Genomic DNA, 13,558 nt, shown 5'->3' with positions numbered 1-13,558 from the left:
AATATTGCGGATGCTGGAAATCTGAAATAAAAACAGAAAATGCTGGAAAAGTTCAGCAAGTGAGGCAGCATCTGTGGAGAAAGAAACAGTCAGTGTTAACGTTTCAGGTCGAGGACTCTGTCAGAACGTCTGTTAAACCTCCTCACTGTGTTTCAGATACAAGTTACATCATAAGTAGTCACATGATTTTCCTCGACTTCAGAAGGCAGAAGAACAAAACATTTAACTAGTCCATGTCTTAGGCTAAAAACTACCAAACAGATTCACTAAACAGAAGATGAATAAATGAACAGAAACACTGACTCACTACAGTAGATTCAAAGTTAACAATCCCTCTCGTAAGACGGAAAATAACAAATAGTTATGCTAGCCACATCAATCTGCAGTGTAAAATAGATCAGACACAAAGTTTCTGATCATTAACCTTTACAAAGGGGTGGGGAGGATGTTGCTGAGCACATATTAACATTGCACTACTGCACTAAGTACAACTATGGTACTGGGTAGCTGCTATATTAGCTAGTTACAAAGCACTTTTTAGCAATTATCAAAACCATACCTTTGCTCCACAGACGTTGAAATTGATCTCTGTCCATTGGCTGATTGAGAATTAACAGAGAGTGTTTCAGTTTTCCTAAAATGAAAAAAGACAAGATTAACCAGGGAACTATACCACAGTAATTACTTTTTAAATCACCCACCCTATACTTTTAATTTTGTTCCAAGCTGGATGTTCCCTCTCTTCCACTTTTTCTTTAATTCAGAGGTATACTTTTACCTTTGGCAATGCTGTAATTCTCTTTCTTTCCTCCACTCCTCTCAATTATTATGATTTCCACTTGGCTTCAGTTAGTGTTGACGACCTCCCCCTACCCAAACCTTAATTCCAGTAACAAAATGTAAAGTACACACACAAGTAATGTGGATGACACTTGTTCCTACATACTTGGCTTAAAAAAGGGGTGAGGACGAAGGAGAACACAAGTTTATTTATTTATATTTATGCTTTACATAGCACTACACTTTCCACATTGTTAAGCAACGATTGAAGCAGACTTGCTGGGATGATATTAGCTAAGGGAATCGTAAAACATTGATTCTGATGCCCAAAAGAAATCTAAAGCACTCCGTTAGGTGAGCCAATAGTAAACTGATAAACTTCACTGTGAAAACTCTTATTCCAGCATACCCTGTTCTAATACTTGTCCATGAAATGGAGCAAATAAACTGCAACCCTGATAATACAAACATTTTTGGAAGTATGCTAGTGTACTGTCATTCCTGCAATTTTACTTCAGGAGGCCAGACAACAAACAGATTGTATCAGTAAGCATATCACGTTCAAAGGTTGTAAAAATCTAAAGAAAAGTGAAATTTATGATTAGATTTCCTTTAAAAAAAAAGTGCTTGGAAGTACAGAGGTAAGTTCTTGCTCACAACAACACTTTGTTCTTCAATAAAATGTGCCATTAACAGAAGGATAGAGCCAAGGGCTTTTAAAAAATATTCTGACGAAAATTAAATTTTTGAAAGTTAGCAGAAATGCCATTCTCCCTATTAAGGCTGGCACATCAATGTACTTGTAAAACATCTAGATGGTTATCTAGGCTTTTAACTTGTGTAATACTGGTTCACAATTATGGGGAGGGGAAGTTGAACCACATCACACCTATTTTTTCAGCAAAAAATGAGCATTGGGGGAATTAATTTGAATTCATGATCTCCCACGCCTGATGTCCCTTGGAAGTTCAACGACCATCAAAATGGTTTGAGCAATTTTTAGAGTTGTCCCGGGCAGCCAACTGTAGGGAGCGCTGTACGGATTAAAATATTTATATAAGGGTCCTTCGTCTATTGAAGGGCCTTTTTCCCAAATTGAAATGTGGAAATGCCAAATTCAACAATTCTTAACCCTGCCCAGTGATCCTTGGTGGGAGCAGACTGCGTCAGTGATACTTAAAGGAATCCCCAGCTGCATTCAGGTAAGTCTCTGCTTAGTTGTTTTAGGCTTCTGGTGGGGTTGGAAGCATTTTGTTGGCTGCTTTGGCTGAGATAGCTGTTTAAAAAACTTGCAGAAAGTGTCTTTCAGGAGCTGCAGCACATTGTCAGAGTAGGAACGTACAGCGCTCCCGACAGTTGGCTGCCCGGGACAACTCTAAAAATTGCTGAAAAATGGATGTGTTGCTGCATCTGCCATTGGAGCTGGAGGAGGGGGAGGAGCAGCAGCAGCAAGCAGGACAGCAGAGGCCTGAAGCAGCTGGTAAAGGAGAGAAAGAAGGGCAGGGTGCACGAGGCCTTATACCACGTGGGTCTTCCGCAACAGAATGTGGCATCTCAACTTGAGTAAGGAGCAGTGTATCCGGTGCCTCCACTTCACCAGGGAGGCTGTGACTGAGCTACGTCACCTGTTGCAGCAACAGCTGCAGCCCAGCAACAGGGTATGTACAGCACTGTCTGTGGCTGTAAAGCTCAACACAGCCCTCAATTTCCATGCCTCAGGGTCATTCCAGGCAGCAACAGGTGATATCAGTAATATAAGTCCATTTGCAGTGCACTGCTTCATAAGGCAGGTGACCGACGCACTCTTCGGCAAGCAGAACCATTTCATCACCTTTCCCATGGAGACTGCCAAACAAGAGCATTGAGCTCTGGGTTTTGCCCAAATTGCTGGCTTCCCACAGGTCCAGTGAGTTGTCAATTGCACAAACATTGCCCTGTATGCTGCGTATGAACAGGAAACGCTTCCACTCTATGAAAACGCAGGCAGTGGATAATGCAGATTTGTGTCTGGTTTCCTGGCCGATGTCCTGATGCCTTTTTCCTGCACCTGTCCTCAGTCCATTCTCTTCTCCATGCAGGCCATCGGATATCAGGCTGGCTGCTTGGGGACCAGGGCTATCCCCTGACCATCTGGTTCATTCATCCTATCAGGAACCCAAGGACAAACACTAAGGAGCGCTACAATCAAAGCCACACCGCAACAAGAGTTCTGAGTGAGCAACCCATAGGCGTTCTCAAACAGAGGTTCCACTGCCTGGAGGGATCCTTCAGACCAGCCCCAAGAGGGTCTCTGGAATCATCATCATCTGCGGCATGCTCTACTCCCTTAGCAGGGCGAAGTTGTGATCACTGCAGCCACGTCAGGAGGCTACAGCAGATCACATGAACGGTTCCACTAAATCATCCCTCCCCAATGCATCAACAGTCTTTCCTATTATCGTACCCAGTTGATGAATTTCCTCATCTTTTACACCAACACCAATGCAAAGAAAATGCTGCACAACAGCAAACTGTTTAATAACAGTTAATTTCACCATTCTTTACAATGCAGTTTGGAAACTAAACATCACCCGTACTGCTCGTCTTCTGTACTTGTTTGCCTATTGTGGTGCTCCTACGAGATGTTTCCCAGTGGCAACAGCATGGGAGGTGGAACATTGCAGATAGTCCACTGAGAGCACTTGAGATGGCCGTGGTGAGCGACCTCAAGGAGCTCTGGCTTTAGAGGGCCTGGCTGCAGAGTGCAGCATCTCGGAGGTGGAGAGTGCGGATGGGGCAGCCTGGCCCAGCTGGCTATCTGGGACCAAAATGAGCACCAGTTCAGAGACTGGCAGGGGGGCAGGCATGCTGTCTTCTGGAGAGAGAACAGCATCTGCCTCTCCCATGGTGTCAATGTCACTGTCTTGGGACTCAGCATCAGCACACTAACTGCTCGGCGCGGGAACAGAGTCCAGGAATAAGCTGATGCCTTGGAAGCCCCTTTCCATGATCTCCTTCATGCTTTGAAAGCCAGATGGAATGCTGAAACCCAGAGCCAAGATGACAACAGTCTGAGCTTCCATGGAAGCTGTTAGAATCAGAGGCTCCAAAACTGTAGGCCTTGCTGCAGTGTTTATCGAGCTGACCGCATGTTCCATGGTTGACTGTACTGTCTACATCCCGCTGGAACAATCCACAAAGTTGGATCTGGACTGCTCCATGCTCTCGAACATCGTGCGCATGGTCTCTGGTGGGCTGCCCAGTGCACTAAGTCATTTGTCGTGCACTGCCGTCAGTCTTCTCTATGCTGGGTCCTTGAAGTCAGCATCTGTGTCCTCTGCAGCAGGGCCATGCTGTGGTCTTGCCCTCAGCGAGCTTGTACCTGTGCTGTCCTATGCCCATCCTTGCTTCTGAGTACTTGTGCACAATGAATCTTGCAGTGCAGATCCCTCTACTTAACCATCTACACTACACATGGAATCATACAGCCCAGGAGTTACATCGAAATTACAGCACAGAAACGGGCCATTCGGCCCAACTGGTCTGTGCCGGCATTTATGCTCCACACGAGCCTCCTCTCTTTCTACTTCATCTAACCCTATCAAGATATCCTTCCATTCCTTTCTCCCTCATGTGCTTATATAGCTTCCCCTTAAATGCATCTATGCTATTTGCCTTAACTACTCCATATGGTAGCACGTTCCACATTCTTACCACTCTTTGGGTAAAGAGGTTTCTCCTGAATTGCCTACTGGATTTATTAGCGACTATTTTATATTTATGACCTCCAGTTTAGGACTCCCCTACAAGTGGAAACATTTTCTCTACATCTACCCTATCATTATCTTAAAGACCTCTATCAAGTCACACCTCAGCCTTCTCTTTTCTAGAGAAAAGAGCCCCTGCCTATTCAGCCTTTCCTGGTAAGGATATCCTTTCAGTTCTGGTATCATCCTTGTGATTCTTTTTTGTACCTTCTCCAATGCCTCTATATCTTTTCTAGAACATGGAGACCAGAACTCTGCACAATGCTCCAAGTGTGGTCCAATCAAGGTTCAACACAGGTTTAACATAACTTATCTGCTTTTCAATTCTATCCCTCTAGAAATGAACCTTAATGCTTGATTTGCCTTTTTTATGGCCTTATTAACCTGTGCCGCTACTTTTAGTGATTTGTGTATCTGTACCCCGAGATTCCTTTGCTCCTCTATCCCATTTAGACTCTTATTATCCAAGCGGTATGTGGCCTCCTTAATCTTCCTACCAAAATGCATCACCTCACACTTATTGATATTGAAATTCATTTGTCAATTGCCCGCCCATTCTACAAGTTTATTAATGTCCTCTTGAATTTTGACATTTTTCCTTTGTATTAACTACAGCCCCCAATTTGGGGTCATCTGCAAATTTTGAGATTGTACTTCCGATTCTCAAATCCAAATCGTTAATGTAAATTGTGAACAGCGATCCCAGCACTGATGCCTGTGGAACACTTTTTGCCAGTCTGAGTAGCTACCTTAACCCCTACTTTGTTTTCTGTTTTGCAGCCAACTTGCTATCCATTCTGCTACCCATCCTCTAACTCCACATGCTCTGACCTTAGTCATGAGTCTACAATGTGATACCTTATCGAAGGCCTTTTGAAAGTCCAAATATCTTAATCTACTACATTACCCTCGTCTACTCTTTCTGTTACTTCTTCAAAAGAACTCAATAAGGTTGGTCAAGCACGACTTTCCCTTCTGAAATCCATGCTGACTATTCTTTGTTATATTTTCATTCTCTAGATGTCTTTCTATTACATCTTTGAGTAAAGATTCCATTATCTTTCCTACAACCAATGTTAAGCTAACTGGTCTACAGTTCCCTGGACTTGTTCTAGCTCCCTTTTAAAATATAGGAATAACATTAGCATGACAGGAATAACATGAGCACCAGTCCTCTGGCACTATTCCCTTTTCGAGAGAATTTTTACATATATTTGTAATAGTGCCTCTGTTGTCTCTTACCTTCTTTTAATATGTATGGATGCAATCTATCCGGACCAGGGGTTTTATCCTCCCTAAGTTTGATTAGTTTATCAATTATCTCCTCTCTCTCTATTTTAAAGGTTTTAAATCTTTTTTGATCTCCTCTTCTAATGTCCTGCCCACCTTGTTAATCTCTCTGGTAAATACGGCCCATCGTGCCTGTGCCATCTCTTTGAAAGAGCTATCCAATTAGTTCCACTCCCCTGCTCGCAAGGTGTCAGTTTCTCAGCTGGTGCCTGCAAGACTAAGGTGCACTGATGTGAGCCAGGTCCTGGCTGCAATGCTTTTTGCATTGACCTGCTCTGCCACTACTGCCCACTGATGCCTCGCAACTTGTCTGGGTCCCTTCTGCTATCAGGAGGAAATAGCAGCTCCCTCCTCCTGTTGGCCTCTTCTACGAGGACATCGGAAAATCGGGGGCCCTTGCTACAGCACCTCTTCTTGCTATTTCGAGCCTGAATTGTCATTCAGTTGATAGCAATGCACCTCCTCTTTAAAATGCGTGGGCTGCCTTTAAATGGCATCACTGCTGCATGATATCCTGCTTCCGCACCACCCACCCCCCCCCCCCCCACCCCACCAGTGAGCTGCCAATGAACAGCGTGAGTAGCAATGGTAGCTCGCCAGTCATATTCAAATGAGGCACGCACTCCAATGCCTCGAGTGCCTCTTGCTTACATCATCAGGCACGCATACCGAACACGCCATTCATTTCACGCCGGTTTCCGGCACTACTCAAATTTTTCGGCCTATGGCTTTTCAACTGGGAACTGGGAACGTTCCATTTTTACTTGACGAAACATGAACCAAGAGTTATGCACACCCAGCAACCTAGCCCTTAAAGATTATTACAGTCCTTGCACCATTAGTTTAGATTGACTGGCTTCAATGTCAATTCTAATCCCCACCACTACCATCCCTGCTTGAATTTATTCAATCCAAGTTTACAAAATGTACACCTTTTAAATATTCACTGAAGGAGACCAATTGGATCCGTAATGCCTGACAACTGCAGTGATTAAACCACTTATGTTTGGAGAAAATTCCAAGACGTGGAAGGATTAAACATCCTTTGGCGGCCCTTCAACAAGGTCAGAGCCATACTTGGGCCCCAGGTTCAATTCCAAGACTTCGGTGATCTCACCCGGGGCAGCAATGAGGTGCGACAATTGGCCTCAACATCCAAGACAGGGAGAAAAAAAATAAATGACAATTCCAAATGCTATCTGATGGCCAGTGCTGGAAAGTACACGTGGATGTTGCATGAGAACTAAAGTCAGGCTCATCTGTGATATACTGCATAAAATCCAGGTCCTAATCAGTACCTTGGCTCACTCAAAGTACCAGATTCACCACAGGAGAAACGGAGGGATGGAAAGGTGAAAATTGGAGGGAAAAACTTATTACGCTTGTTTCTGCATCTTAAGTGCTATCTTTAAAAGGAAAATTAGCTTAAAGGGTAGCACCATCAACACTTTAAAAAAAACAGCTGAATACAATGGCATAACAATGCAGTGCACTAGAATGCTGAGCCATGGAGTGTCAGGATGCAGTCTTGCACTGAATCCCCAAGCTGGTGTGAGGAGACCAAGTACAAGCCCTGCATGTTGCCTACAGAGGAAGAGAAAAATTGAATTGCAAGTCTCTGCTGGGTTCCTCCTGGCAGCTAACCAAACACAAAATGGACAGGAGACTGGAGTGCACTGTCCACTCTATCTGTTGAATGTGCAAAATGCACAGTGCTGGGGGAAGGGAGTTAATTATGGGGAAGAAAATCTTGGGTGACGTTGGCAGGAAAAGCAGACACACGCTCGCTCGGGGTAAATGCCCTCATACACAAAAAATAGCAGAATGCAGAATCATCAATTTCAACAACTTTTTATTAATTTCTGTTTCTGTTTTGTTACAGGACCAGAAGCAGTGGGACATCTAACCTACCAATGGCAGGACCAGTGTAGGTTTTTTTTAAATTCGTTCATGGGATGGGGGCGTCGCTGGCAAGGCCAGCATTTATTGCCCATCCCTAATTGCCCTTGAGAAGGTGGTGGTGAGCCGCCTTCTTGAACCGCTGCAGTCCGTGTGGTGAAGGTTCTCCCACAGTGCTGTTAGGAAGGGAGTTCCAGGATTTTGACTGAGCAACGATGAAGGAACGGTGATATATTTCCAAGTCAGGATGGTGTGTGACTTGGAAAGGAATGTGCAGGTGGTGTTGTTCCCATGTGCCTGCTGCCCTTGTCCTTCTAAGTGGTAGGGGTCGCGGGTTTGGGAGGTGCTGTCGAAGAAGTCCTGACGAGTTGCTGCAGTGCATCCTCTAGATGGTATACACTGCAGCCATGGTGCACTGGTGGTGGAGGGAGTGAATGTTTAGGGTGGTGGATGGGGTGCCAATCAAGCGGGCTGCTTTGTCCTAGATGGTGTCGAGTTTCTTGAGTGTTGTTGAAGCTGCACTCATCCAGGCAAGTGGAGAGTATTCCATCACACTCCTGACATGTGCCTTGTAGATGGTGGAAAGGCTTTGGGGAGTCAGGTGGTGAGTCACTCACCACAGAATACCCAGCCTCTGACCTGCTCTTGCAGCCACAGTATTTATGTGGCTGGTCCAGTTAAGTTTCTGGTCAATGGTGACCCCCCAGGATGTTGATGTAGGGGATTCGACGATGGTAATGCCATTGACTGTCAAGGGGAGGTAGTTAGACACTTTTAAAAAAAATTTGTTCATGCGATCTGGGCATCGCTGGTGAGGCCCGCATTTATTGCCCATCCCTAATTGCCCTTGAGAAGGTGGTGGTGAGCCGCCGCCTTGAACCGCTGCAGTCCTTGTGGTGAAGATTCTCCAACAGTGCTGTTAGGAAGGGAGTTCCAGGATTTTGACCCAGCGATGATGAAGTAACGGCAATATATTTCCTAGTCGGGATGGTGTGTGACTTGGAGGGGAACGTGCAGGTGGTGTTGTTCCCATGTACCTGCTGCTCTTGTCCTTCCAGGTGTTAGAGGTCGCGGGTTTGGGAGGTGCTGTCGAGAAGCCTTGGCGAGTTGCTGCAGTGCATCCTGTGGATGGTACACACTGCAGCCTCTCTTGTTGGAGATGGTCATTGTCTGGCACTTGTCTGGCGCGAATGTTACTTGCCACTTATCAGCCCAAGCTTGGATGTTGTCCAGGTCTTGCTGCATGCGAGGCACGGACTGCTTCATTATCTGAGGGGTTGCGAATGGAACTGAACACTGTGCAATCATCAGCGAACATCCCCATTTCTGACCTTATGATGGAGGGAAGGTCATTGATGAAGCAGCTGAAGATGGTTGGGCCGAGGTCACTGCTCTGAGGAACTCCTGCAGCAATGTCTTGGGGCTGAGATGATTGGCCTCCAACAACCACTACCATTTTCCTTTATGCTCGGTATGACTCCAGCCGTTGGAGAATTTTCCCCGATTCCCACTGACTTCAATTCAGCAGGTTTTAAACAGACATGCACATTGCTGTCTGAAGTCTGCAGCATAAACCATTAAAGATGCACAAGTGGCAGGAATTTGACTAAGTCTAAAATCCTATTTACTTTGTGGGTGTTATTTTGCTGCTGGCCATGTTAAGTCAATCTCACACACCTGTTAGCTGGTTATGGAGTGGAACAGGTGCATGCCTGGGACTAGGGCAATCACTAACCCTTTTGTGCAACAATGTGCAGTGTGAGGAAAGACTGCAAGATAAAAAAAACTTCTTAAAAATTATGTTGATAACAACCAAAGAAACAAGATTCCACCTTGGACAGAGAATGAGAGTTTTCTTTTCCTCGCTGCTGATTAACTTAATGGTGTTACTTGGGTTTCAGCATGAACTATACGTTGATGCTGAAACACCAAGTTTATGCCATATAGGGCATAATTGCCATTTATTAGCATACAGTTCATGCTGAAAGACTCAAATTCAATGACTGTCTAAAATTCATCTCTTTCACATTAAGCTTAGTAATTTCTCTCCCAGTATGAAACAAATTCACAATGTTTTATCCCTTCAAAAGCAATATTCTGCAAACAAAAGGCACTGTTATTGCACAGCCGAAAACAACCAAAAACTCATTCCAACCATCAGAAGATTTGACAACATCTAGCCTTAGAATTGGAACTAAAACTATCTGGTAGCAGTGAGCAATATTTAATGACTAGATTCTACACTAAAAGACACAACTAAAACAGATTCACTTAATGATCATATTTCTTCATTTTAAAATAAATTTGACTGCAAAAAGAGAAATTCCTTTTAAACTACACAAAGAAAACGATTCACAGCAATATAAATGTGAAATATCAAGAAAATATATACCAGAAGCATCATGAAGTGGCAAGATTGGATTTATGTCTCCAGTTCTCCACATGGCAAGAATTTTCAAATTCGGTTCGTCAGGGTGAGGCTTGAAGGGCAAGTATTACACTTCACAAAAATGAAGGAGGAAATTAATACATCGCACTATAGCAAGGCAAGATAAGGCACTCTCATGATCTAAAGAGCCTGTGATTATTATATGTTGGGAAGTAAATTGAGGGTAAATCAGCTCAATTCTCTCAATCAAATAATGCTGTAATATGAACTGAGGACAAAGGAAAGATGTACATATTACACAGTGGCCGAGATGACCCTCCAATTGGAGAGTTAGCAGCAGAGCTAGTATCACTCGCCAATGTGAATCCACTGCTAACCCGTCGCAATTTTATCCCAAGGCCCTCATTTGCCATGCTGGGCAGATTTGGAGCCGTAATACCATACCAGATAGGTTTACCACTACTGGCGGGAAGGGACATTTAGTACATAGGATGCAGCTCGTTGAAGGGTAACATCAATTTTCTGCAACAATAGCCGACTCAGCACTAACCTTGGATGCATCAGCAGTTGGAAGGGCTTCCAAATTATGGGGCACATCCCTTGAGCTTCTTTTGGCAGAAGTCAGGGACATAAGGGCAAGATTGTTGTACATGGAGGGCAGAAAGCTCCATAACAGGGTGGTGCAAGCTATATCGAGTGAGGTGGCAGATACAGTCAGTCCTGTCCACACCACCTGAAAAACTGCCACACAATGCTGGTAGGGGTTCAGTGACCTCAGAAGGATAGCTAAGGTAAGTCTGGACACTCTTGTCAGTATACATCCTCTACCACTCATAACAACATGCAATTATACAGCAGCTTTAACATTGTAAAACATCCCAAGGTGCTTCACAGGAGCATTACCAAACAAAATTTGAGACCGAGCCACATAAGGAGGTATTAGGACAGGTGACCAAAAGCTTGGTCAAAGAGGTAGGTTTTAAGGAGCATCTTAAAGGAGGAGAGAGAGGTAGAGAGGCGGAGACGTTTAGGGAGGGAATTCCAGAGCTTACAGCCTAGGCAGTCAACAGTGGAGCAATGAAAATCAGGGATGCACAAGAGGCCAGAATTGGAAGAGTGCAGAGATCTTGTCGGTTTGTAGGGCTGGAGGAGGTTACAGACATAGGGAGGGGCAAGGCCATGGAGGGATTTGAAAACAAGGATGAGAATTTTAAAATCGAGGTATTGCCGGACCGGGAGCCGATGTAGGTCAGCGAGGTGAATGGGACAAGGTGTGAATAAAGATACAGGCAGCAGAGTTTTGGATGAGTTCAAGTTTACAGAAAGTGCAAGGTTGATGGCTGGCCTGGAGACCATTGGAATAGTTGAGACCAGGGGTGACAAAAGCAGGATAAGCGTTTCAGCAAATTAGCTGAGGCAGGAGCGGAGACAGGCGATGTTACAGAGGTGGAAGTAGGCAGTCTTGGTGATGGAGTGGATATGGGGTTGGCAGCTTATCCCAGGGTCAAATAGGATACCAAGGTTGCGAATGGTCTGGTTCAGCTTCAGACAGTGGCTAGGGAGAGGGATGGAGTCTGTGGCGGGGACCGAAGACAATGGCTTCACTCACCTCCTTACCTCACAAAGGGTGTAATTTTTAAACTTTCATTAATGGTGTAAAACAGGCGACATCAGATAGGCCACCTGTTAAATACACCCTGCCCAATCCAATATTGCCCGCTTTACTCCACTGCTGAAACTTTAAAATTACCCTGATGCTCTTTCTCTCTCAGCATCTGAATGTCAAGGGACTCACTTCTGCAAAGGGTAACTTCTGCTAACAATGAAGCACCGTCTTTCCTCAAAACCACTCTTCCAACTCATATTGTTGCCACAAGGGCTACTGCTGGACTGCCAAGGACATTCAATTTAAATAGCCAATGCACCTCTATATCTCATTATCAATCATCATGTAGTGTGTGCACTTATATGGGGGAAAGTGTCTATGATATTCATAAGCCATTAACTTGGCTTTCTCTCACTCAAAAAGAAAAGATTCTCTACAACCAATACCAAAGAAATACAGCCGGCGGTGTAGCAGCAGTGCTGAAAACATTGAGCGCACATGTAGAAGACATAGCACGTTGAGCACTACACAATGTGGGCAGGCAGAAAGTAAAACCTGCAGCAAAAGGCAAGGTTGGAGGCAAAGTGGCAACAAAAGCTTGGTAAAACAGGGAAATACTCATCATAGGTAATCTCAGCTTTATGTGCTTTCTCAAAGTATTACAATGCCCTTAATGGGGAATGTTATGTGCGTGTAACTAAACAAGTTCTTCATATCATATCATTGGGGATGCCTTGGAGGAAGGGGCCGGCTATGATGATGACCACCCAGGTACCACAGCCTCAACTGCTTCCACTTCCTCACTAACCATGTCACAGCATCTTACTTGCGCAAGCAACACAAAGGCACCCACTCGTGAGGAAATAGCTAAGAAGTCAGAAGGTCTGACACTGGATTTCAAACTTCTATTGTCACATTCCCAAGTGAAATAGCATGAATTACATATCCATGCCTCCCAATATTTCAGAGACATGGATCATTTGAACTTCCTTCAATCTTTTTAGCCAATCATCTCAACTCTTTTAAGCATTTCCTTATAACTTAGTATGCTCAAGACCCATAAACATCATCGCTGCTCTTCTTTGAGCCCTCTCTAGTGTACCAACGTCCCTTTGGAGACAATCAGTCCAGAAATGCACACAATATTTCAAATGCAGCATCAGTACTGATCCATACAAGGTTCTAATAATGATCAAGAATTAGAACCCACTTTGTTAAGTAACATCCTTCCATCAGGTACATATTTGCTGTTTCTTGTTCTGATATGCATTATTTTACATCATCTTATCTCAATCGGCAGCACTGTCTCCCAGAACAGTCCCCACGGGACTATCAGCACCAGCCCCTCAGAGCATTCATCACCACTTCCTCCTTCCTAATGCCAATATGATTAGCTAGCTAATTTGCCACTAACTTTGTAAAGTCTCATGGGTGGGACTTTATCAGATGCACTCCACACCCCCCAATAATTCCTGCAGGTTGGTGCTGGACACACCCTACTGTTTCTAAATATGCTGACTTCTCTATGATATCTGTGCATTTTAGATGAGCATTGATAGATAAGCTGGTCCATAATTTTCAAGGTGGATATAATTCAATAGTTCTACAAAAGAATCAAGTCGACACACAACATTAAATAAAAATATTCAATCTCAACCTCCCAACATCAGATTGGGTGATCGCTTTGCTGAACACCTCCGTTCAGTCTGGAAGCGTGACCCTGAGTTTCTGGTCGCTTGCCATTTTAATTCTCTGTCCCACTCCCACTCTGACCTCAGCCTCCTACATTGTTCCAATGAAGCTCAATGGAAGTTCGAGGAACAGCACCTCATCTTTTGATTAGACTTC

General features: G+C 44.3%; 1 protein-coding gene across 3 annotated transcripts in view; it reads right to left on the bottom strand.

The window, feature by feature from the left end:
* tpk1 (thiamin pyrophosphokinase 1) overlaps nt 1–13,558 on the bottom strand; it is a 313,195-nt gene that overhangs the window by 230,985 nt on the left and 68,652 nt on the right. For all 3 annotated transcript variants that reach the window (XM_068005694.1, XM_068005703.1, XM_068005710.1), the window contains one exon: nt 560–634. In XM_068005694.1, the coding sequence (XP_067861795.1) occupies nt 560–634 (75 nt within the window). The remainder of the gene's footprint in view (nt 1–559; nt 635–13,558) is intronic.

Source organism: Heptranchias perlo, chromosome 2 (genome assembly GCF_035084215.1).
Source record: "Heptranchias perlo isolate sHepPer1 chromosome 2, sHepPer1.hap1, whole genome shotgun sequence".
Lineage (NCBI taxonomy): Eukaryota > Metazoa > Chordata > Chondrichthyes > Hexanchiformes > Hexanchidae > Heptranchias > Heptranchias perlo.
Note: the sequence above shows the minus strand (reverse complement) of the source record. Positions and strands in the feature narration are given on the sequence as shown.